The 24,115-nt window shown below is 45.1% G+C and overlaps 3 protein-coding genes across 3 annotated transcripts; 2 read left to right on the top strand and 1 right to left on the bottom strand.

Annotated features, from left to right (window-relative positions):
- The first annotated feature begins 644 nt into the window (after positions 1–644).
- Obp11 (odorant binding protein 11) lies at positions 645–3,336 on the top strand. Its single transcript, XM_076806437.1, has 6 exons — positions 645–1,181; positions 1,256–1,331; positions 2,562–2,650; positions 2,849–2,951; positions 3,013–3,077; positions 3,159–3,336. Exons 1-6 carry the CDS (start codon positions 1,101–1,103, stop codon positions 3,174–3,176), a joined length of 432 nt encoding a protein of 143 aa, XP_076662552.1. The 5' UTR covers positions 645–1,100; the 3' UTR covers positions 3,177–3,336.
- Positions 3,239–23,761, bottom strand: LOC143363051 (uncharacterized). Its single transcript, XM_076803674.1, has 28 exons — positions 23,479–23,761; positions 20,580–21,098; positions 17,828–18,237; positions 17,007–17,687; positions 16,494–16,923; positions 14,589–15,517; positions 12,462–12,631; positions 12,168–12,387; positions 11,962–12,071; positions 11,518–11,618; positions 11,085–11,145; positions 10,426–10,637; positions 9,127–9,498; positions 8,652–8,741; positions 8,316–8,467; positions 8,098–8,197; positions 7,876–8,004; positions 7,629–7,795; positions 7,406–7,559; positions 6,921–7,326; positions 6,568–6,844; positions 6,321–6,502; positions 5,632–6,097; positions 5,199–5,391; positions 4,963–5,108; positions 4,775–4,898; positions 4,287–4,649; positions 3,239–4,215 (listed from the first exon to the last, which is right to left on the bottom strand). Exons 1-28 carry the CDS (start codon positions 23,626–23,628, stop codon positions 3,508–3,510), a joined length of 8,022 nt encoding a protein of 2,673 aa, XP_076659789.1. The 5' UTR covers positions 23,629–23,761; the 3' UTR covers positions 3,239–3,507.
- Positions 8,716–9,581, top strand: LOC143365852 (CXXC motif containing zinc binding protein). The gene has a single exon (XM_076806427.1). The coding sequence runs from the start codon at positions 8,938–8,940 to the stop codon at positions 9,421–9,423; it is 486 nt and encodes a 161-aa protein (XP_076662542.1). The 5' UTR covers positions 8,716–8,937; the 3' UTR covers positions 9,424–9,581.
- Positions 23,762–24,115: the final 354 nt, after the last annotated feature.

Below are 24,115 nucleotides of genomic sequence, written 5' to 3' on the forward strand. Positions count from 1 at the left end.
ATTATGTCGAATGGACTTGGACTATTTCAAATTTTACAACGAATCTGGTTGTTAACTTTGAAAGTGGCTTAACTCCATTTTTGGTAAGAAAACACATATTATTCACTTAATAATTTCTATTATTTTAATAGGAACTGTAAGTTTAACTCTTTTAGATACACTTAAGCAGCATGACATATTGGTATCATATATTTTTAATTTTATTGAAACACAAACCCTTAAATATCTCAATTTAAGTATAAATGGACTTAGGCCACTTTCAAAATAAACGGCTCATACATGATCCACGCCTAATTTCTTTTAGTACATTTCTCAATAGCGACAGCAATTTCAAATATTTTTCAACGATAATAACAGTTTTGTATTGAACAACTTCTGTCGAAATTATTATTTAACACGTTGACTGCCATGCCACCCATATTTATTTGGGTTATGAATTTTTACGTTAATATATTAATTTTAACGATTAGGATCTATAAATTGCAAGAAAGTTGGAGGACTACTAAATATCATACATTTAATTTTTTGCAATTTTTATTTCATTAAATAACCTACTTTGATTTTATGAAATTTGTGAGGTTTCTAGTTTGGCAGTCACAGTGTTAAAAAAAGATATTCCTAGTGTTTTTTTCTTTTTTTGATGCAGCGCAATCGTTCAGAGGTCTCTTAAATGGTTTCCGGCAGATAAAGTGTCAAGAAAGCTGTATACCTGTAATTTCGTACGATACCGTGATTAGGTACAAAGTCTTTAAAACATGAACCGAGCAATTAGACGAGTAATCGCGCCGTTTAGTAAAATGGCGGATGTAACGCGAAGAGGAAGTTAGCTAAACGTTTCGATTAGTGTATCGTGGCGATTTACGATTCCACGAATATCGAGGAAACAAATGTCGACAATTACCCCCATTCGGTTAGTATGAAAATCGGCTCGCGTGCGAGTCTTGGGTTTCCGTCTCGATAACCGATTATTATTTTCCACTTTGTCGCTCGAGTTCGCATACATATTCGGTTGGTCGATGCAAGAGACGCGCATAATTCGTTCGGTCTCCGCCAGTTGATTTCTTGTCCGACGAAAACTGTTTGTTCGGTCGCTAAAAAATATGAAAGCCGTAACGGAGTTCGGTTTCATTTTATCGTGCATCCTGATCTTGAGATTCGGTCTCGAACGCGTCCATGGTCTGGTAAGTTCAACTGCAACGTGCAGTTCTTTTCTCGATCTCGAGAGGTTCACAATAGTTGTTCGTTTTAACTATAGACCGATCTGGAGGACTTCAAGAGAATGACGGCTCCCACGAGGAAACGATGCATCGCGGAAACTAAAACTACCCTTCGTAAGCCTCTTCGAAACGCGCGATCGCATTTGAACTCAAACCCCTCTATGACGCGATTAATTCCTATCGCGTTATACGAACCTCGGAATTAGTATAAATCAGATCAACTCGCACCGCGTTGTAAGAAACTCGTTGTCAGAATTACATGTTCGGCTACAGAAAATTTAACACTAGGTTCACGGGACCCGTCAAAATGACGGGTTCTAATATTTTTAATTTACGATTATTGAGATTGTGAAGATCCATCTACGTGGAATTATTCAACAAACGTATTTCCTTAGGTATATATTATTTAAAAAATGGCTGAAAACTTGGATAGACACATTCCTCTTATTTTTATACAGTAATGTAAAATACTCACTTTTAATGCTCCGTAAACCAAGTGTTAAGAGGGTGGTTCTCCATGACAATATAAACGAAAATGCAGAATAAAAAGTTTCAATTTCGGTCTCTATTTTCAGTTATTAACCCTTTTCACTCGGCGCTATTCTCATTCTAAAACTAAATTTTTCTTCCGTTTTAGAATATTTTCATTTTATTCGTACGAAACTGATCCGATTTCCACATATAATATTTCAATGTTTAGTAATCTGTTGAATACAAATTTTGTAATGTAACAAATGCATTGTAATATTTTTCTAGTGGTGCTTCAGAGTCACCACTCGAGTGCGAAGAGTTAACAATTAAATGTCCGCCTAAAATGCGGCAACCCTACCAACAGTGGTGTACGCTGCGTACGCCATAACAGCGCGCGACAGTCACGTAAACAAATATGTGCATTTAGCATTTTTGTGAGTACTTGCACTCGCACTTTCATTCAATATTTATGGACACAACGGATATATGGAAACCATTTTATAGCGATCATGAGTAAATTACTCTACTTCTACTCGATAATTAATTTAGGGCCGATATTAGAAATGCCCTTGTGGATTCTAACGATTAGGCACGTTCAATGTTGATCCGATCAGTGACTGTAGCGCGCCTCTATGTCCGATACACAACGGACACCATTGTTGGCCGGGTTGCCGCATTTTAGGCGGATTTTTAACTGTTAATAACTAAGAGACGAAGTCGAAATCGCAAATCTTTTATTCTTCGTTTTCGTTTTATATTGTCACGGGGAACCACTCATTAAAATTTCTACCACCTGTATTAGAGTACCGCGTTATAGGAGGGTTTACTGTATTCGCGCGATCCACCCTACTAGCTATAGTTACTCGATTTCAGAAGCCGTCGAAGATACCGAATACGGACAGTTCCCGGAAGATGATCGGCTGAAGTGCTACTTCAAATGCGCTCTTCAAAGATTTGGCATGGTAAAGTTCTAAAAAAAAGGTATCCCATTCTATTTGACAGGGTTGTGAGAAAACAAAGAATATCTCAAGTTGAACATATTAGATTTTACCTTGAAAATTAAGCATCCCTCGAGACCCGAGGCTGTCGAAGAAAAGCGGTTTTTATTATTTGATTATTCTCTTTCGGATAACACCGATCTCTTCACTCCTGTTCAACAGATGGACGCGACTGGTAAGATCCAATACAATCTACTGAAAAAGGTAGTACCGGATCCGTTCAAAGACGTCTTCAACGAAATGATTGACAGTTGCACCGAAGAAAGTGAGTATCTATACAACTAGTTTCGACTGTTCGACAGATTGACTTACCTATTGATTTCTAGCTGGAAAAGATAATTGCGACAAGGCATTTAATTTCATGAAGTGTATGTTCTACGTGAATCCCACGGTAAGTTAGAGAACGCAACTTGATAAATTCTCGACGAGTTCGATCATCTTCTGTGACGCACCACGATCTTCTCTTGTTCAGGCCTTTAGAACCCCCTGATCGATCGAGATCGTTCCGAGCATGTCTGGATCATCGTGGGAATGGTCCGAAAGAAATTCGCGTTTCAACGTTTCAACATTTAATCAACGATCGATTAAAAACTGTACAAAGACGCATTTGTACTGGATTCGCGTGGAATAAAATAACGGGTAACCTACGACGAACAATTGTAGTTGTACAGTAATTCGGCGAGGATCGAGCGACTGTTCGTTCTCTCCTAGAAATGGTTTGCGATATGTACAATTTATGGAAACGTTGCGTGAAAACCGTCTTCGAGGATGGTAACAGTAAAAAGGAAAGAAAGAAAGTATAGTGCAAGCGGTGGGACCGATTACGTCTTGCGCGGCTTGGTCTTTTTCTTGTTAATGTTCATGATTTGTTCAACGATTATGTCGTCCGCTCTGGGATCGATAGGGACAGCTTGTATGGGGGCTCGCGAGCTGACGCTCGGTTTCGATCGCCTCTCGATCGACGAACTCAGCCACGTCCAGATCTTTTCGCGGTTGAGAAACGCAAACGCGATTAGCATTATAAACGGTAACACGATCACGGACGTTTGGCTCAACTCGTTCTGATCGATCTTCCGTTCGGCGTTGAACGTCAGCTTGACGTGCTTGAACGACGAATTCGCTTCGAAATAGAAGGGCAGCGTGCGATACTTGTGCATCGTCTCGGAGAGCGACGACTCGAGTTGCACAAAGTATTTTCTGCCGTCGGTCTGCAATGGCGGAAGATGCACCAGGAACCCGACGTTGTAACTGTTGCCGATCTTGGTCAGCTGTTGCGTCTCCAGTTTGCTGGTGTGAATCGGCGAGTCGGGCATGTCCTCCCTGCATAGCTTCACTTTCAGTGTGCGATAGTGTTCCGGCTGCACGGATACAACGTGCACGGAAACGTCGGTGCGCGATATCGGATGGAACGTGATCAAACGAAGACCGTGAATGTCCTGCGAAATTTGCACCGGTATGGACTCGGGACTGGTGCGTTGGATGTGCGCGTTCGCTTCCGCGTTCGGCTTCAGTCGAAACACGTAGGTGCACTGCGGACACAACGAAATCGTTTCGGTCAGAGGCGAGAATCCATCTCCGGATTCGTTCGAAAATTGCTTACCCTCGGTTGAAGTCCTCTGATACGGAAATTCCCGTTCTCCTCGGTGGTCGTTTCTTCTTGAAGATTACCGCAGTCGTCCTGCCCTTGCACCTCCATCAATAGGCCGGCTTCCGGTTTCCCGTTCAGAGACGTCACGGATCCGTAAGCGCTGAACGCGACTCGTTTCCCGTACAGCTCGACCTTCAGCGTCGCGCCTTCCATTACCTTAATCATCTTCGACGGCGGATCGAAACGATACTCCTTCATCATTGGACGGAGGTAGTACTCTCCCGGAGACAGAGAGTTGAAAACCATTCTTCCATCCTCGCCGGTGACGCTGTTCTTCCGGTAACTTTGGCCGCCGGAAAACGAGAGAAGAACACCCTGCGGAGCAAAACAACGGTACTGTTCCGGACCGGTTCTTTATATTTCTGTACAGCAGAGATCGACGATAAACGGTCCTCCTCTCGAACACCTTTCGATCTCCGCTGTGAAGTTTTTGGACGTACCTGTAGCGAAACGTTGTCGGCTTGATCGGAGACTTGCACGATTATTTCGGCCAACTTGTGCGCCAAAAATACTCCGCTGGAATCCGGTCCTGTGATCACGTATCCATCTTTCTCTGCCGTAACGCTGATCGGAAAAGAGACAGCGATTCATTCGAGCTGGTACGATTAAGCAGGTGAACGGGTTTTACCTGTAGTCTATTTTCTTATCCAACGGGCCGACGGTGTACGCTCCATCGCTTCGCGTGATCAGCGTGTGGATAGGAGATGTTTTGTCGTTTCCAAATATTTGAACGGTGACACCCTCCAACGGGGGTTCGATCTTGCCAGCGATGATCTAAGAGACACGCGTGTGAACGCTTTAGAGTAATCCTTCTGGCAGGAGAGGAGAACGAATCGTTGCGACTCGTGCGAATCGCTAGCTCACCATTCCCATCTCGCCGATAAACGAGGCGACGTCGTTTTGGCAATCGTTTACAGCCAACACTTTCAGCGACGGAGGACTGAACAATAGAATATCCGACAACGGTGTTATCGTGTAGACGTTGTCGGTCTTCGCATTAAACTCGAACTCGTACTTGTAGAACTGGTCCTCTTTCACGGGCTTCAGGGGACCCAACCTGTGAACCGACGCGTGAAGATCAATTTATACTATCCGCACAGACACGGAACGGTCCCATTTCAGTATAATAATACTTTTCTTGTACAGTTTCCGACATGTGTCTGTGCTAACAACGATAATATAAACAAACACCTATATTCAAATGCATTAGGAAATGTTTGCCTTGACCGTTCCGCGTAAATCGGAGAAAACTCCATGGATCACCAAGTCTCTGCACATTATGGTCGCGTATGCTTACGTGACGACTTCGCCGAGAGTTTCGATGCTGACTTTGATTCCGTCCAACGAGGAAACGCTTTTCACGCTTCCTTTGTGGCTGTGCTCGGACGACTGCAACAAAATGGGCGAGAGGCTGCTGGTGTCCCAAGTGTACGACGATCGTTCGTAAACGTGGCAGCCTGTCGGAGCAAATGTATACACGCCCGGCTTCGACACGCAATGCTTCGTGCTTCCTTTGTTCAAGGCCAACGTTAGTTTCGCCGTGTCGCCGAGCTCCGAGTATAGTACCGTTGTGTCGTGAGAAGAAATGAAAGTAACGGAGAACCCAGTCTGAACGAAACCGGGTACCTCCGCTCGTTCAGAGATCACCGAGATCCTGTAGCTAGGATTTTCCCAGCAAAACACGTCGTTGTCGATGAGCACCTCGTAATGGCCGGGCAACACATCCGTGAATCGATACTGGCCATCTGTCAGATGAAAGACGACTTCACAGGCAAAGAGAAAGTAGCGTCGAACGGTTCGAACGTGTATTGCTGCGACAACAAGAGCAGGCGGCGAACTGTTTCTCTTTTATCAAACTCTGTTTGTACGTTAAGCACGATTGATCAGTTGGCACACGGTCTTGTTATCGCAGAAACTACGCAGAAAAGTACTTTGACGGAGACAGAACGACAAAAGTGTCGCGCGTACAGGATTCAACGCAATTACCCTTCGCTTGTATCGTTTTTATGGTGATCCCATCGAGCACTTTTAGAGTGACGAACGCCTGACTGCAGTCGGTCCCCGACAGACATTTCACCGTACCCGACAACGTTGCCTTCAACTGCAGAAAGTTGACGTCGTTCACCGGCCGAGACGATACGTCGATCGTCTGTTGCAGCGGGAAGAATCTGCAAGTTTCGCAATAAGCCAAAAAATCGAAAATAAAATACAAATAACGATCTGCAAAACTTACTGCAAGCCTTTCTCTCTTTCTTCCTGCGTGACAACGACGTACAACAGGTATTGATCGGGCGAGAGATAGAAGCAGAATTCTCCGGTTTTCGGATTCATTTCGATTTCCTTGGTAAAAGTGTTGGCAGTGTTCTGCGCGGAAACCTTTCGATGATGCAACGTGCCTTTCGCCGACAAAGTCACTTTTCCACAAACTTTGTAGGCCGACGGTGTTAACACTGCGAGCTCCGAAGAACTCGGGGAGATCTTGACGAGCTTCTCGGTGAAAAGTACATTGTCTAAAAAGAATTGAGAAAGACGGTCAAGGGATGGTGTATTGGAGAAAAATCGCGAATAGTGAAACAGCGTGTATACCGGCTTCAGCTTTCAGCGAATACTGTCCAGCTTTCATATTGTCTAGCACGTATTTTCCGGTGGCATCCGTCACCGCGACTTCCTTTTGCGACAAAAATATTTTTGCGCCCGGTAGCGGATCGCCGTCGGTCGCGATGCGAACGGATCCGCTCACGGTAAAACCGGTTACCTTGAAACCTGGCCGTAACACGACGCTATTATGATTTACTTTGAACGACAGTTCGGCTGGTTGAACGTCGAATTTGGTTTGACCACCGGCATAATACGGGACCAATTTATACTCTCCGGGCGACACGCTCGGAAACAGAAATTTGCCGGTTTTGTCCGAGACGACGTGACAAATCGGTTTTTTCGACCGGAGTTCTTTACTTATGGCCGTGGTGGCACAATTCTTTGCTACGCCATTCTAAGTGATAGATAAATGCAATCAGAATCGATCGATTGGAAATCGTGAACAGATGATAGAGATGAACTTAATTTCTTACTCCGATGAGTAGAAAAGTCACACCACCGACTGGTTCCTCCTCGCTCGTTACCCGACCACTGACGTCGTATCCGGATACTACCAAGCTACCGTCCTCGAGTTCCATGTTGCCTTCTTGTACCGTTACTTTCACGGTATCTTTTCCCATGACCCATCTGGATAAAGAAAGAAAGTTATAAAATATGCACGAAAGCTCGAGTGTATCCAAGAGTGTTTACACTCACGTTGGATGAGATGCAACGAGCACGTATTTTCCAGGTTGTATCGGCGTGAAATAAAACGTTCCCCCCTCTGCGGTGAGCGTTGTTTCCGTGGGAACTTGTTCACTGCCTTCTTTGTACAACGCGATGGTAACACCTTTTGGTCCTACATCCGACCCCACCGCAGTAACCTAAACCAATTTTTAATTTAAAAAGCACATACAAACAATTTCGAGACCGTGCCGAGATACAATTTACGTTATGAATTTACCCTGCCTGTGATGCCAAATCCTTTGAAGATAAAATTTATATCTTTTCCTTGACTGCAAGCATCGGTTGTCCCATCCACATTCAATAAGACTTCCATAGGATCGAAGCTCCATCCTCTGGGCGGATCTACCTAACATTTTTGGTCGTATAATGAGTACAAGCCGAAAAAATTCTTAACCATTAGCATATTAGAAATAATATTTGTACCAAAGCCTTGCATTACCTTCAGCACGTATTCTCCTTTATCGTATAAAGGAAGAAAATAGTATCCATTGTTTGGTGCGCACTCTGTAGCATCCTTGAGACTTCCTGCTTTCGTGTATCTAATTCGTAGGGAAAGTTTATGTCAATAATTTGATGATTGGCGAGGTTTCAAACAAGCACGTGAATCGTAAATGAAGCGACTTTGGAACGGATTCAATGATAGGTGTCAGTACTTACAGTTTCACCTGAACTTTTGCAAAATCGATGTTAGCATGACTTTTCAGAAATCCTCCGCATCCTAAAATATCTTGAGCATTGCAAAACGCTATCGACGCGCACACGTAAAATAGAAAGAGATCGATTATAGGTTTCATGTTCGTGTTTTCGGGTTAACGTCCATCTACTTCCATGCCTATCAAAGAACAGTGATTACGCTAAAACGTCTTCTAGTTTAGTGACACGCTGACACGCGACGACGCGACGGTCACGCCAACGACCTAAGTCGGTAATTGTATAAGCCAGTAAACTATTGGCCAGAAAAGTTAGTAACGTGACAGTTCTCTATTCTTGCACCTGATCTATGGTATCGATATGTGCGCGTGCGCTTCTATTGTGCGCTGTTTTGTTGTTTATGTCTTGAATACGTTTTAGGAATGATATATACTGTACATGGATTAAGTTCGTTTCGACGGTAATCGATACGAGTGAACGCTTTGCGAGTTTCATCGATCGGCTCCGGTAATTTACATACAAGAGGAATCGATCAACATAACCTCGTATCAACGGTACGTTGTCATCGACGTCAGACAGACCTGTATTTAGAAATCATCGTAGAGAATAAAAAGAGACCGGCAACGAAATGGTAAAGATAGCGTTGCAAATCAAAGTTACAATGGAAAACGTGGCGGAACTAAGACCCTCTGGGCCCGAGTTTCGTTGGTATATGAAGTTAGTTTGCTCGAATTGCCGCGAAGAATCCGATAAGTGGAATTACATGTCTTTGAGCGAGACTGTTTCAGCCCCGAAAGGACACGGCATCAGCCACTACGTGAGCAAATGCAAACTCTGCTCGCGCGAGAACTCTATGACGATTTTGGAAGATTTTGTGAAACCGTTTGTCGCGCGCGATCAAGACGGCTTTCAGAGTATAGCGGTGTTCGACTGTCGAGGTCTCGAACCCTGTGATTTTTCGCCGCGAGTAGGATGGACCGTTAAAGCCATCGACGACGGTACAGAATTCACGGACGTGGATTTGACGGAAGGCGAATGGGGCGAATATTGTCAGAAGATTGACAAATCCATATGGATTTACGAAATCGAGCATAGGTTCGCGAGAATCAAATAACAAGGAGGTTTCGGATAAACCGCTGGCTTCGGATCTAAAGCAGCTGCTAATTGTACATCGTTCTCGCGTAATAACCTACAATGTATATTCTATGTATATTCTGTTATCCCTGTACTGGTATTGTTTAATAATGATAATAATAATAGTGTTAGCAACAATATGGTAAGTTCCAAGTTGTCATAAAGATTGAATACGAAACCTGCATTTTCCTGTAGCGCAGAAAATGAAACGCGATTAAAAATCAAATAATAATTATTAACTGGAATCGTATAGTATTGTTTGCATTATTATAGGTTATAAAGTTCTAGCAGAGAGTAAATGAGAATGCTCACGTCCGAAATTTTAGTGTTCCCAGTATAGTGCTGCCCCCTAGTCTAATTTTTAGCCTGGACCAGAACCTGCATCATCTTTTTAGCCTGGACCACAACCTGCATCATTAGCAGCGGATTCCTAATAATGCCAGAGTGGATGCTACTTCTATGTTAAAAGAGGCTCTTCTATGTAGGCTCCGATCCAGCCTAAAAGATGATGCAGGTTCCAATACAGGCTAAAAAGATGGTGCAGGTTCTGGTCCAGGCTAAAAAGTTGATGCAGGTTCTGTTCCAAAGATGACGCAGAAAAGTGGGGACACTAAACCCCGAGCGCGAGTAAGAATCATTTTCCTGGTTGAAAGAAACAGTATTTTAATAACTTTCATAGACTCTTTCATTAAAGCTGAACGATTGTTCTTTATGGTAGGCTAATTTCGACACGTGAAAGGGAAAAAGGAGAAAGGGTTCGCGCAATCGTGGTGGCCGACTCGATTCGTTTGTCCCGGAGGGAAGTGACGCGAGAATGATAAATGCGAGAAACGTTTCCAACGACGTAATATAATTTATTCGTAATCATATAAAAAAAGACCATTTAATTTCGTAAATGGTTTGGTAGACAGAAAATTTGCAACAATAATTTCGCGCCTCCGCCAAATTCGTTCCAAGTTGCCGCCGTTCGTACCCTTATTACCTGCCCGTACGAATGATCAACCAGGTGACTAGCATTTGTTTCTCGGCAGGGAAGAAAAGCTGAAGTGTTTTTCTGTTTCTCGTCGACTGGATTCTCGAGGGTTCGACGATTCAACGAGTCACCCGAAGACTTTGGACGAAACGCATATCGCCTAACCATTTCCCTCTTACCCTCTTGTCCTATTTTCTTCTTGTCTTCTTTTCCCTCGTGCTCTACGCCTTCGGAATGTCTCGATTACAACAGTTGATCGACTAAAATAATAGAAACCGCAATAATCGTGATTCGCGATCACAGACAATAATAAAAAAATGTAGATGCTCGTGTTCGATCGAAAACTAAATCTGTACATACACGCATCGAGTATAAAAAGTTGCGAACGAATTCACCTGAGCCGCGCCGCCATCTTCAGACGGAAGGAAGGCGTTTCCAGCGCGTTATGGCGTTGTAGCGTTGTGGCGTCACGTTGCACGCGCAACGCGTACGCTATCGTACCGTATCATCTAAAATTGGCCGAAGACGTTGCGATCACAGTTTCCAACGAAACGCGGAAATAAATCACAAGGGACGACTCGGAGAAAAACGATATCACGAAACTCTATAATCGGTAATCGGCTACCTAGCATTACTAATCGTCGCTATTCGCTATCATTGTCTAATACTTCCGTTACTACGGCCTCTAACATCTAACACAAATAAATATCGTGTGCGTATTACTATTTGCTGTTTCCGAAAGAGCTATTAACGTATGTATAAATCGCGTGAGAATGTCATGCGAGAATAATTGGGGAACGTGGAAGTCTAACGAGACAACAGTCGGCAATCCAATCAGTCTATTCTCGCGAGAGTCTCGTCGCGATCGAACATCTCAAACGTTTATCGCGACCTCGGGATTGATTTCTCTTTCTCTCCCTCTCTCTCTCTCTCTCACTCTCTCCATCTGTCCGACTCGGCTGTGTCGTCGAATTTCTCTACGAAGAAATTCGAAGGAAATGATTCTAACGAGGTTCTCTAATTGTTTTTCTTCTTTTTTTTTAAGAATGCGTATTCTCCGCTTCTCAGCGTTGGTTCAACTAAACGGTCCTACCGTGCTACCTTGCTAAGATTAAGATTATCTTTGGTATACTGATGGGAAATGATCGTTCCGCCGGCAGAACCGACTACAACCGATTCGCCTTTAGTCCGTTGCTCTCGAGCTTCTCCGTTCCGGAAGTACGGATTTCGCGTAGAAATAGGAACATCGCGAATTGCGAGCGGATACGCGTCGAACCGTCGAACGCGCGCGCGCGCGCGCGTGCACTCTCTTGCCCTTGCGTGAAAAATACATGTATAACGCGTTCGAGGCGGTCGCGGTTTTACGGTTCAGGGTTCACGGTTCACGGTCGCTGCGCCGCTGGTCGACAAGTCTCAATCCCGAAGAGCGGAGACCGGGAACCGCGGATCTCGCAAACACGCTCAACAGTTTCTGCGCGTCGAACAGAACACGCGAGAGAACAATGCCCAGAAAATATGCAACGTTCTTAATTTTGATTCTCTTACTGTGTAGACGCAGGCAGAAAAATAGAATATCGTTTATCGATTGCTTCCTAAGGGGATCTATCGAGAAATCAAGCAGACCGAGAACCGTCCCGGCGCGTCGATTTTCGATACTTTGGTAGAAACGCCGCGTCCGAGCGGAAAAGAACGACGCGCGACTCGATCGATCACGCGATCCAAGAACATCGTTTCTCCGGTGCTCGGTTCACGGCAACTGGTCGGACAACACCGGCTCCAAACAAGTCTGTTTCAGCGTCGCCGACTGGTCCTCCAGGCTTCGTTTCAACCCCTCTATCGTGTGCATCAGCATCTGCTTTCGGAGCTGCGACATTTGTTGCTGAAGCATGTGCGAATCTTGAGCGTCCACGGTGACCAAACGTTCTCGGCGAAGCTGGGCAACCTTTTCCTTCAACGATCTCCTGGAGTCGTCTGCGATCGAGCGAGTATAAACTGTACTGATCCCAGAGTTCTTTCTTTTCTAGAGTTCTAGCGGGTTTACTCACCGGTGTCATCGGTCGCGGTGTCTCCGTCCGAATTCCTCAGGGCCACGTGTTCTCCCAAGGTTTTCTGTATCCGACCGTACGTGGTGCTACCCGCGTACACTTTCCTCTTGACCGGCTCGCTTTGCGGACAGTAGAAGGATCCTTCTTTCGTGGGGCCCATGTCGACCGACCTGACGCAACATACCGGAAATAGTGGGTAGAACGCGAACGACGGTCAACGATAATCGATTATCACTAGACTGCGGATGTTTATGCAAATGCATATTTATATAGAAAATTGATAAAGCAACGGGACTTCAACAGAAATATGTTTTGCGATTGGAGGATTCTAAAAATATGTTTTTTATTTTGCTCTTTTTGCATATGCAATATATTGCAACAATATATTGCATATGTTTGTCAAGAGAAATATCTAAAACATATTATTTTCCGTGCATATGCATATCTCGTGCTCATACGAATCATTTATCTCGTTAAATTTATGTAATCTATTAATAAGCACTCGTATTATGACCGAATAGCGTCGATAATAGTGATACGCCGATATAATACTGAAGAAGTCTCAACAAGTTATGATGTTCCGACCTTGTATTGCTGACTGAATCAGCTGTAAGAACACACGTAGCTGTTGGTATTTAGAATTCGAACAGTTCAGTTCGATACTCGAAGTGGTAAGGCGAATTTTGTGAGAGTGCGTGCCGATCATTATTAAAATGCCGAAAGTTCGGAGAAGTAGGGTTTTACTGATGAAAAGCTGGATCGAAGGCGATCCGAATTTCATTATTGACGAAAATAATGAAAGTAATATTTACTGTGAAATGTGCAATAAAAGTATAGAGTGCGATAGAAAATCGCAATTAATTCAACATATTGATACTTCCATACACACAAAAAATAGTGGTCAAGCAACATGGGCAGCATTGTACGAATTTTATGCGGAGAATTTGTACAAGATCCAATATGTATACCACAACACAGTATAAGTAACTTTAAATATGCACCGATAACGTCGTGTGATGTGGAGCGGTCATTTTCGGCGTATAACTTAATTTTGATCGACAAACGCCATCAAATTTAGAAAAAATGATTGTAATTTATTGTAATTCGAATTACGATACTCCAGTATAACTGTGAAATCTCTGTTAATACTCAATATTGTACCTAACACTTAATGTAGTATACAGGGTGATCCACGCAATTGTCTTAAGTCATAACTCCGTTATTATTGCATTTACGAAAAAATGATAAAGGAGAAAGATAAATGGTTCGAAGAGCACTACATCTGTAGGCCTATAAATTTTTTTTTGGATGCAGCAGTGCATGTGCAATTAACAATTGCATCATTTCTTTAAATAGAAATGCATATTTTTTGTTTGCACATATCGATTCTTCCGTTCATTCTACGTAGAAAATGATTAGGGTACCAAGGGAAAAAAATGATTAGATCTCGAGATATTTTCAAAAAATGTCTTTATTAAAGGAGATACTCAAACGCTTCATGACTATGTTGTAAACGTAAACGCCCTTTCGACATTGTTATCATAACAGAAACCGATTTGTACGAGTAAGCATTTCATCATTCAGTAGCAATTCACGTATCGTAACTCGAGTACGAAAACTAAGATTTTAAAAAAGTGTAGCTGTATTTCACTAAATACAAGAAAATGTATTTTACTAACACGTAAAACGTGTCGTAACGTTTCTCACGTTATCAGAAATGTTTAGAATGTAATGGAGAAGCGTTTGAGCATCTTCTTCAATAAAGACATTTTTTGAAAATATCTCGAGATCTAATAATTTTTTGCCATCGTACCCTAATCATTTTTTACGTAGAATGAACGGAAGAATCGATATGTGCAAAAAAAAAAATATGCATCTCTATTTAAAGAAATGATGCAATTGTTAATTGCACATGCACTGCTGCATCTAAAAAAAATTTAAAGGCCTGCAGATGTAGTGCTCTTCGAACCATTTATCTTTCTCCCGTATCATTTTTTCGTAAATGCAATAATAACGGAGTTGTGACCTAAAACAATTGCCTGGATCACCCTGTATAATTAATATCGGAAGAATGTGCATATGTATCGTGCATAAACTTCCGCAGTCTAATTATCACCGACGTCTCACCTGAACGTCATCAGGGTCGGCCTCCTCCTAACGTCGCACCTCTCCTCGGAATCCGAGGAGCTGGAAAGGATGAACTCCTCTTTGCCGGGCAACCTGGTCGCGTGGGTGTCCGCGCCGTCCGCGTCGTTCCTACGCGCGGAAGGGAGGACCGGTCGAGGCCGATTTTGCGAGCGAACCTCGGGATGGATCGTCGTCGAGTCCGACGAGATTCGCCGGACGCCGTTGCAGTCGAGAGACGGAGCTCCCAACGCTTTGCCCTCCGTCAGCGAGTGCCGCTCCGTTTCCGCTTCCGATTCCGATTCCGGTCGTCGATCCTGTCGTCGATCCGGGTTCGGGTTCGGGTTCGGTACGGTTTCCGGGTCGGACTCGCGACGAACCGAGCGGAACAGAGGTTTGCCTGGCGAGTGCAATGGCGGCGTCCTTCTCGCCGCGATCGGAGAGTCGCCGGCGAAATACTTGAGCGGCGTCTCTTGCCTGAACGAGCCGCGCAGCTCGTTCGTCGCCGGGCCGTTTCGTTCGACGAACCGGCGAATCGGAGAACAGGGCGGCTGCGCGAACTGTCTCTTGGGGCTGGTGTGCTCCAGATCACGGATGCTGCCGCTCTGCAGCTCGGGCTGCGAGTTCCTGCTCTTGGAGAGGGCGAGCTCGATGTTCAGCTCGGTGTTCTTGATCAGCTCGACGCGCTTGTTCGCCAACCCGTTGTGGAACTTCCGCGACGGCGACGGCACCACCGGCAACGGCAAGCCGCCGTTCTGACTCTTCTGCATCGTCACCAGGATGTTCTCCGCCTCGAGGATCAGCTCGCGACACTTCTTGTCCGCCTCCTTGTCCGCCTCGATCAGCGCGATCTCGGAGGCGAACGCGGTCATGTAGGCGCTGCCCGACGACCCGATCCTCCGGCCGACGATGTTCCCGTTCACGTAGCTCACCTTTTAGCAGAACAGGGGAAACGTGTCGGAGAGAGATTCGTGATTGATGCCGCTGCTGCTCGGCGACGGTGAAACGAGGACAGAGTTACAGCGAGGAGCATAACTGAAACTTACCACAACTTTTGTGTAAATTATCTATTGCTAGGGATATAGGAGAATAACAAAAAATAAATAATTATTTTTATCATAGTTAGAGGTAACTGAAGAAATTTTGTTCAGTAATTAATGTCTCCTCGTTTAGCAATGACAGAAGAAAATAGATTGACTCTGTTTTGCACCACGTTCAATACTTGGCAATATTTGATATATTATTTATTTTTAATATTTCGTCCACAGCCCTTTTGCTTGTAAAACTGCACTAATTCGCTTTCTACTTTCTACTTTCTACTACATTTTTACAATAATCCGGAGTTATCTGTCCCGACTGTACTTGAATTCTATCACAAATCTGTGATTGAAGTTGGCTGGGAGTCATATGAATCCCGAAGCCGTTTTTTTACTAAACCCCATAGATTCTCTATGGGGTTGAGGTCGAGAGGCTCTGTGCAGGCCAATCCAGAACAGACAATTTTTTAGTACCGAGCCAATTTTTTACACTTTTAGCTGTGTGCTTAGGGTCTCTGTCGTGCACGAAAATTACATGTTTTTCTTCAAAAGGCATATTTTCAACAGCATCTATAAGATGATCTTGTAAAATATCCTCGTACATGTATTGATTGATGATGCCATTAATTCGGTGCAGTGATCCAACACCAAAAAAATTTGTTTTTCTTAGTTAGACCGGAGAGTGAGTGATCACCTTATCGAGTGATGTGTTAAATAATGATTTACACAAAACTTGTGGTCATTCGTTCAGTTATGCTCCTCGCTGTATGATCGCACGAGCCGCGAGTCGTCGCAGCGAGAGGTAGGAACGAACAAACGAGCGAAGAAGAGGAAGAAAGAGCGAGCCAGAGTCGCGGAAGCGCACGCTTACCGAGTTCGAGCGCCTCTTGACGGTTTCGAGATCGATGCCGCCGCCGATGCCGACGGCGACGCCGACGCCAACCCCGGCACCGACGCCGATACCGATAGGATGAACGGATGACCTTTCCGCGCCGTTCAGCCTAATAGGAGACAGGTTTTTGTTGACGTCGTGTTTCTTGCGTCGCAGGCATATGGGGGTGCCGCCGACGCTTCTGCTGCCCTGCTGATTGAAGCCCGAGTTCTTCAGCAACATTCTCTCGAGCAGAGCGCGGTTCAGATTGGCCGTCTCGTCGTCGCACCTGTCCGCCGTGGTCGACTTTCGCCGCTGGGACGTACGTTTCTTGCGTTTCTCGCTCTGCTGTTGTTTCTCCTCGGACTTCTTGCCGTGGCGTCCGCTCGCGGACGGCCTCTTCGCCGAGACGTTCTTCGCGCTGGCGATTCTGCGAACAGACAGGAATCGTTCGCCGGATATTGATTCGGTTAAATCATCGCGGGGTACCATGCCGCGAACGGGCTCTATTACCTCTGAAGAACGGTGCTCGCGTCCTCCTTGCTCCTGCGTTTCGTCAACGATTCTCGCAGCTTGCCGGTTCGCCTGGCCAGCTCGCCGGTGAACGCGAAGTACGTGCAGTGACCGGTGTTCGGGAACCGGCCGGTACAGTCGAGGTTGTCGAGGTCGAGGAACGAGCCGTTGTCGATGTAATCGAACTCGGTGTTCCCCAGCGGGTCGTTGTCCTCGGCGCCGATGCGCGCCGCCTCGACGTCGGACAACGAGTCTATGCAGTCCTCGCAATCGGTCGGGTCGCTGTCGGACAAGATGTCCGTCTCCTTCTCGTACACGTAACTCTCGTCGAACTTGCCCATCATCTCGTTCAAGGTGATGTCGTCCTCGGAGGATCTGGCGCTACGCGTCACCGACGACGCGGACGATCTGTTGCAATTTCGACTTCCGTGACCGTGACCTTGCCTGTGTCCCTTTCCGGTTGGATTCTCGATCTCGTTTTCCACGTGCTCGTTGCCGTTGCAGTCGCTGCTGCCACCGCTTCGGCTGCAACCGCTGTTGCTGTTGCTGTTGCTGCTGCTGCTGCTGCTCGTGCTGCTTCTGGTGCTGCTGCTGCTGCTGCTGTTGCTGCGCCGTTGCATCGACAGTGCCACTTTCGATCGAATCTCCAAGCCGGAGGCGATTCTCCAGTTTTGGTTTATGCTGCGCGAGGAAACTGGATTAACTTCGGCGCGATGACGAAGGAAAACGCGATCGAGCGGACACACGGTCGTTCGCGTTTCCCTCCGGCGAACGTGAAAAAGGCAAACGAAAGGATCCAGAGAGAAATTGTGTCTACTAACGGGCTGCGTCCGGCGCTGAGGCTCTCCTGCTTCAACTCTCGTTTGGCTCGCGCTTCTCGCGCGCAGTTCACGTTCACGTCGCTCGCGCTCCCGGAGGATTCGGTGAGCTTCAGAGCGGAGCCGTTGCTCGCGTCGTCCAGATTCAGCCGGGACTTGAAGCCGGCGTTGCTGGACCCGGACGAGTTCGCCGAGAGCCAAGGATTCGTGCGGATGCGGGACCGTTCGCGGGGCGATTGGGCCGAGGGCGAGACCACGAGCGGCGGCGGAATCGAGGACGGCACCGCCAAGTTGCTCTTCGACGAGTCGCCGGAGAACGACTCGGTTCGCCGATGATACCTGCTGTCCTGGTGCGCGCGTGCTCGTTGCGACTGCTCCTCCCTAGACTCTTCGCTTCCCAGACGTTCGCTAATCTGTTCGTTCGGAAAAGCCCGCGAAAGGTTAAGGGGGCCGGCATGGTTTGAAATCCATATACGTATGCGAGGGTCAAAACCTTTTCAAACTACCGCTTCAATATTGCAACGAGCAGTTTAGAAATGGTCAATTGTGTTTCCCAAAAGTCCAATCTACGTCTGTATGGAGCCCAAATTGCGAATTTCTACCTCATCGTGGAGTAATTTGTAATATTCGGCGGAAAATTCGAATTCTGAAGCAAGTATGACGTCACAAGATGGCTGCCGCTGAGAGATTCTCTTAGTTTCGAGAGATTTAGTGTTCGTATCGAAAAAAAGGCTCTATGCAGACGTAGCAAAGACATGTACAAACACGGTGGTATGCATTTTTAATCGATTACTTACTTATTTAAGACGTAAAATGTCTAGAAAAAAAGGCACAGCGTAACATAGCGTGACAGTCAAGGCCAAATGCCTGCCGGCCCCCTTAAGCTACGTCCAGACACGCGAGTAGCGTTCCTTCTCGAGAATTTCTCGAGAAATTTTATAAGGTGCAGTAGGGTCAATCCGTACACGGGGCAAACCCGCACTAGGCCCTTATTTATTCGAATATACGTTGCATTGTACCAACTGTAAGGTAGAAATCTTCCTTTGGTTAGCATTCAATGATCAACATAGTTAGCTGCCACGTATTCTGCGATTGTCGCGTTTAACTCGTTCGACAAAGTGCATGGCGTTTCCAGGTGCAGAGCAAAGATTGAGTTAAGCATTATGAAACGATAATTTAAGCAATAGTTTGCAAATCTATGGGTTTATCTTCGATAGGCACAACGTATAGTAAGTTTCCTTTATGGTAATGAAATATATCAGTTCTTTTACAGTTTTTGATGAAATAATAGTCTAACCTCACCTAGGGAATTTTTGAGCATCGGGGCAAAACGGCACTATAGTACGAATTTACCCAATGTTACATTTTAATTCTTACTTACTCAACTGTTTCATTAAATTCCCTTCTTGGTAGGCATTTAATTTTGAATTTTTTAGACTGATAATACTTTTGCAACCCCACGATGGTCCGAAATTATGTAAAAAGGACAACACCGCACTATACAAAGGAAATGTTGGCTGAAGCATTGGCAGAAATTGAAGTGGGCCGAATGACTGTTTATAGAGCTAGTAAGCACTATAAAATACCAAAAAATACAATTAGTGACCGAATTCGAGGAAAAAGTGGACAAAAAAGTGAATCCCGAGGAAGAAACAACAATTTCTGAGTCGGTTTTACCCCACTCCACCTTAATTGATTATTTCTCATTTCGCGAGAGATTCCAGTGTTTCTCGAGAAATTTCGATGTAGGAAAATTCTTATGAATCTCATTTGTTTTGTAACATATTTTCGGAAATGAATTTTCAGTTCACTCAAATTGCATATTGCTGATCAATCGCGTACGTATTAGCATATCTAGAGGCAGCATATCAATGCCTACGTATGCATGTTTGCAGTGTGAAAATTTATAATAATTGTTGCGAATGCATGTCGATGCGAGGTAATGCACACCCAATCTTCAGCAACTTTTGGATGTTCTGTATACGATAAAGCCAACATCCACGCAAAATGAAAGAAATTTTTCTACGGCTACAGATTTTGTTACAAAAAAAAATTGTCATGATTCTACATTAGACGCATTATGCTTCTGTACACTTTATCTACCGGAAGCCCATTAATAGGCTTCTCAATAATTGTGATGTTCCAAATGCAAGCTTAAAAATCTTCTTTTATACAATAATCTTGAACGAGATTATTAGAGTTGTTGCTGTTGCTGTTAATGTTAATTCAGCCACGGACCGTAGACTTTCAACAATTATGGAATAATCACCGGTAGATAATGTGTTAAGAAGTCATTTCAAAAGAAAAGCGTAATGTTTCACTTGGTAAAAGTTTGGTTTCAAATAAATAAATTTATCGGTTATATTTAGCGTCTATTTGTTCCTTGTTTTTATGTACACATTGAACAGGAATAAACACGGAGTTAAAGTTTTTGCCTTTTCGATAAATATTATTAACGATACCCCAAATATTATAAGTTTCCCGATATTTTTTTTACTGTATTAAAAATTCTCGAGAATTTTCGAGAAATATAGTCTCATTTCTCGAGAAATCAAAAATGTTGAGAAATCAGGAACACCACACGCGAGGCAGGTTTGTCCTCGTCGAGACATGTCTCGCGAATCTATCTCGCAATGTCTGAACGTGGCTCTGTGGTATGTATGTAGAACGTGCGAATCAGCGAGTACCCGATGGGATCAAGATGAGAAGGAAGTGCGGGATCGGATCGCATCAAAAGTGCGATAGAGATACGTGCCTTGTTCGGAGCGTTAGTCCCTCGGCCATCCCTCGATCGATTATCCTTCCTGGTCATGCTTGCGAGGCAAGCTGCCGCCTCGAGGATCCCATGGCCGGCGAGAAGAGCACCGCCGGAGCCTGTGCCGGGACCGGGACCAGGAACGGAAACGGGACCAGATCCGAGACCGAGACCGGAACCGGAACCAGAACCGGAACCGGTGCTGGAACCGAGCGTGCCGCCAACGGGCAGCTCTCCCACAACCGTCCCCGCAGATTTCTTCGGTCTGACGTTACTCCCGTTGCTCTGAAAGTAGTGCGTACCGGTCCTGATGTTGATGTAATATTCCGGCGGGAAGCTGGCTCCGGGCGAAGTGCCGTCCGTCGAGTATCCGGTGCTGTAGGCGCTCTCCGGGGAGGAGAGATTTACGCTGCCGGTGCCGGCGGACGTACCGGAAGAGGCCGAAGCGGTCGCGTAGCTTCCGCCCCCGTGCAATCGGATCCCGTCCACGGTTTTCTCCGGCGACTCCGCCGGATGTACCTGAGAGTTTCAAAAAATGTCAAGAACGTTCGTCTTCGCGTCGCACGGTGGTCCGAAAACCGGAAAACGTGGCCAATATGAACTTTCAGCTAGTTTTAAGTATGGGGTTGGTTACACTAAGAATGTTTCTAAGTAAACAGCAAAAAGGTCGTTTCTTTTTATGACTGACCAACAGTCACAGTCCGAACTTCGAGTTCATTAGACCGTACCATTTTAAGTTTGTGAATGAAGCACATTGCGAGTTTTAAGGGGGCCGGCATGGTTTGAAATCCATATACGTATGCAACCGTCAAAACCTTTTCAAACTACCGCTTCAATATTGCAACGAGCAGTTTAGAAATGGTCAATTGTGTTTCCTAAAAGTCCAATCTACGTCTGTATGGAGCCCAAATTGCGAATTTCTACCTCATCGTGGAGTAATTTGTAATATTCGGCGGAAAATTCGAATTCTGAAGCAAGTATCACGTCACAAGATGGCTGCCGCTGAGAGATAGAGAAAAGGCTCTATATAGACGTAGCAAAGACATGTACAAACACGGTGGTATGCATTTCTAATTGATTACTTACTTATTTAAGACGTAAAATGTCTAGAAAAAAAGGCACAGCGTAACATAGCGTGACAGTCAAGGCCAAATGCCTGCCGGCCCCCTTAAGTGCACAGTGTACAAATTCTCTTGAAACGTTTCGATTTTAATTGCGCATTATGGATGCTGTTTGTGGAGGTAAGTTGCGTAGTTTTCAGTGCCAAATGTTTATTGTTAACTGATCACTATGTATGCAAAGAGAGCGTAAAAGTGAAGGCATAAATTTTTAAGATGTAGAGTAAAAGTTGCAAGTCTCGCACGGTCTATCGCTAAAACTTGTTGGAGCTTCTACTACGTAGTATTATCTTGCAATTCTAAAACAAATTAGCTGCCTCTAGGTGCCTCTGTGGTCGTAGCACTGTTTTTCGTAACTCAGAGTAGGTACTTAATGTGCTCTCCTTGCATTTCTTGTCAAACTGTGAGAGATATGCACTAAGTCTAAAATTTAAACAGATTTTGAATAGAGTATCAATTTTTTAGAAAGAATCATATATCCGAAATGTTTTTCTATTTTTCAAACACGAACGCTGTTTTCATACCGGCTGTTCATTTGAAAACTTTCCAGCCGAATATCCCGAAAAGTATGAAAGATATTAAAAAAAGTGTAAAACACGTGTCCAAGGTGTTGGGGATATTAGTCTACTATATAACGCTCACTCGTTGGTTTTACCTTTTAGTTATATTAATAACAAATATACAACAGACGTTATAACACGTGCATCTCTCTCGCGTGGTCACATTCAATCTCATCTCTTGTATCATTCTTTCATTCGCATGTCCAAGTCTTCTATGTCAAATATTTTCTTCTTTGGTAACAGTTGCCTTTTCTTCGGCCACAATATCTCCTTGAACATAATATTCATTACCTTTACGCACAGCTTTCATTTGTACCCCATGGTTTTCTTTGTACACTATTGTACTATCCCTATCAAATTTCACCTTAAACCCACGGTCCGTAAACTTCGCAACTGACAGTAAATTTGAATTGAAATCTGGAGCGCATAATACACTAGATAATCTGATTCTACGATTTGCATTTGTTTGGTCTATCGCTATCTCTCCTATCCCTTTTGAAGCTATTTTTCTCCCCTCTTTGTCAGCTATAATTATTTCCCTATTGTCACAAGGCGGTATCAGTTTTTTATTTGGGTGACGTTTTCAAGGTCACTCGAAGGTTAACTTTGTTCTTTCAAATGGAAACCTATATTTCTGGTTATGGGGTCTTATCGTACGTAAAAAGACCAGCAATTCTTCAATTCTTTCTTCTTTGGGAACTATGAAGTGCGACTAGAATACCTACTTTATACGATACAAAGGGTAGAGTTTGCTGTCCGGAGAATTAGTCTTTCGCCTCGTTCAGGTCAATACGAGACAAGTTCAGATTCGTGATCAGCCACTCCAAAAAACGGCCTAATACCAATTTTCAAGCAGAACCAATAATTTTTTGACTAAGTTGTGAGGTTTTGACCACGTTTTGGCAATTTGGAACCACTGTGCGTCGGCGAGGGTGGTTTCGACGACGCGATTTTCGAGTCAACTTGTCCGCGAGAGGGCAAAAGACCGTAAAGGAGATGAGCGTGGTTGTTGTGTCGTCGTCGTTGTCGTCGACGTCGAGGTCTAATTGGATGGCGAGGGAAACGAGCGTGCCGCTCGAGCGGAGAACAAGACGAGGAGTAAGACGCGACTCCTTCTCTCGACCGCTCGTCTTCCAATTCTCCCTTCTCTAGGCAGACGACGCGGTCGGGGAAGAAGCTCGGAAACGACAGGGTACAGTGAGTCGGCTCCGCGAAGTTCACCTGGTGCAAGCAAGGGGATCTGTTGGCGCTCCGATTCCTCGGGGAGTTGCAGTTCGAGTCGAATCCCTTGTCCCCTTTCTTTCGGTCCTTTTTCTTTTTCGATCGCACGATATGCGCCTCCATCCACGTGCGTAGTTTCGTCCCGAACATGTTGCACGCTGTTCAACCGATGACACGGCGTCGCCCTCAAAATTCCGAACAGGAGGATCGGAGGCTCGCCGATTAGTCTCGAAGCGCGGTCGCTTCTTCTCCGTCGACTAACGTCGAGAATCGTTGCGGCACCTCTTCGCTTCGCGGCGTTCCTCGCCGACGCGAGCCGTCGCAAGATCTGAAACATGCGAGGACCGAACTCGTTAGTCCTTTGCTCGTCGCAGTTTCGTCGTTTCGCGTCGAGTTGCAACCACCGCGGGTTGGCACCTCTATTTCCGGGGACTGAAACACCCGAGGGACTTCCGACGGTGAAATCAACGCCGCTCTGCCCGCGACCGCACCGTCCCCTTCAACCACCGTTATAATTTCCGGCTTCACTTAAATCCACGGTACCGGTTCGGTGTCTCGAGACGAGCGAACTGTGCTCGGTCGTCCTTTCGTTTCGAAATCATTTGAATTTCGTATTCGAATTCGCGGTTCGACGCGA

This window comes from Halictus rubicundus, chromosome 2 (assembly GCF_050948215.1).
Source record: "Halictus rubicundus isolate RS-2024b chromosome 2, iyHalRubi1_principal, whole genome shotgun sequence".
Lineage (NCBI taxonomy): Eukaryota > Metazoa > Arthropoda > Insecta > Hymenoptera > Halictidae > Halictus > Halictus rubicundus.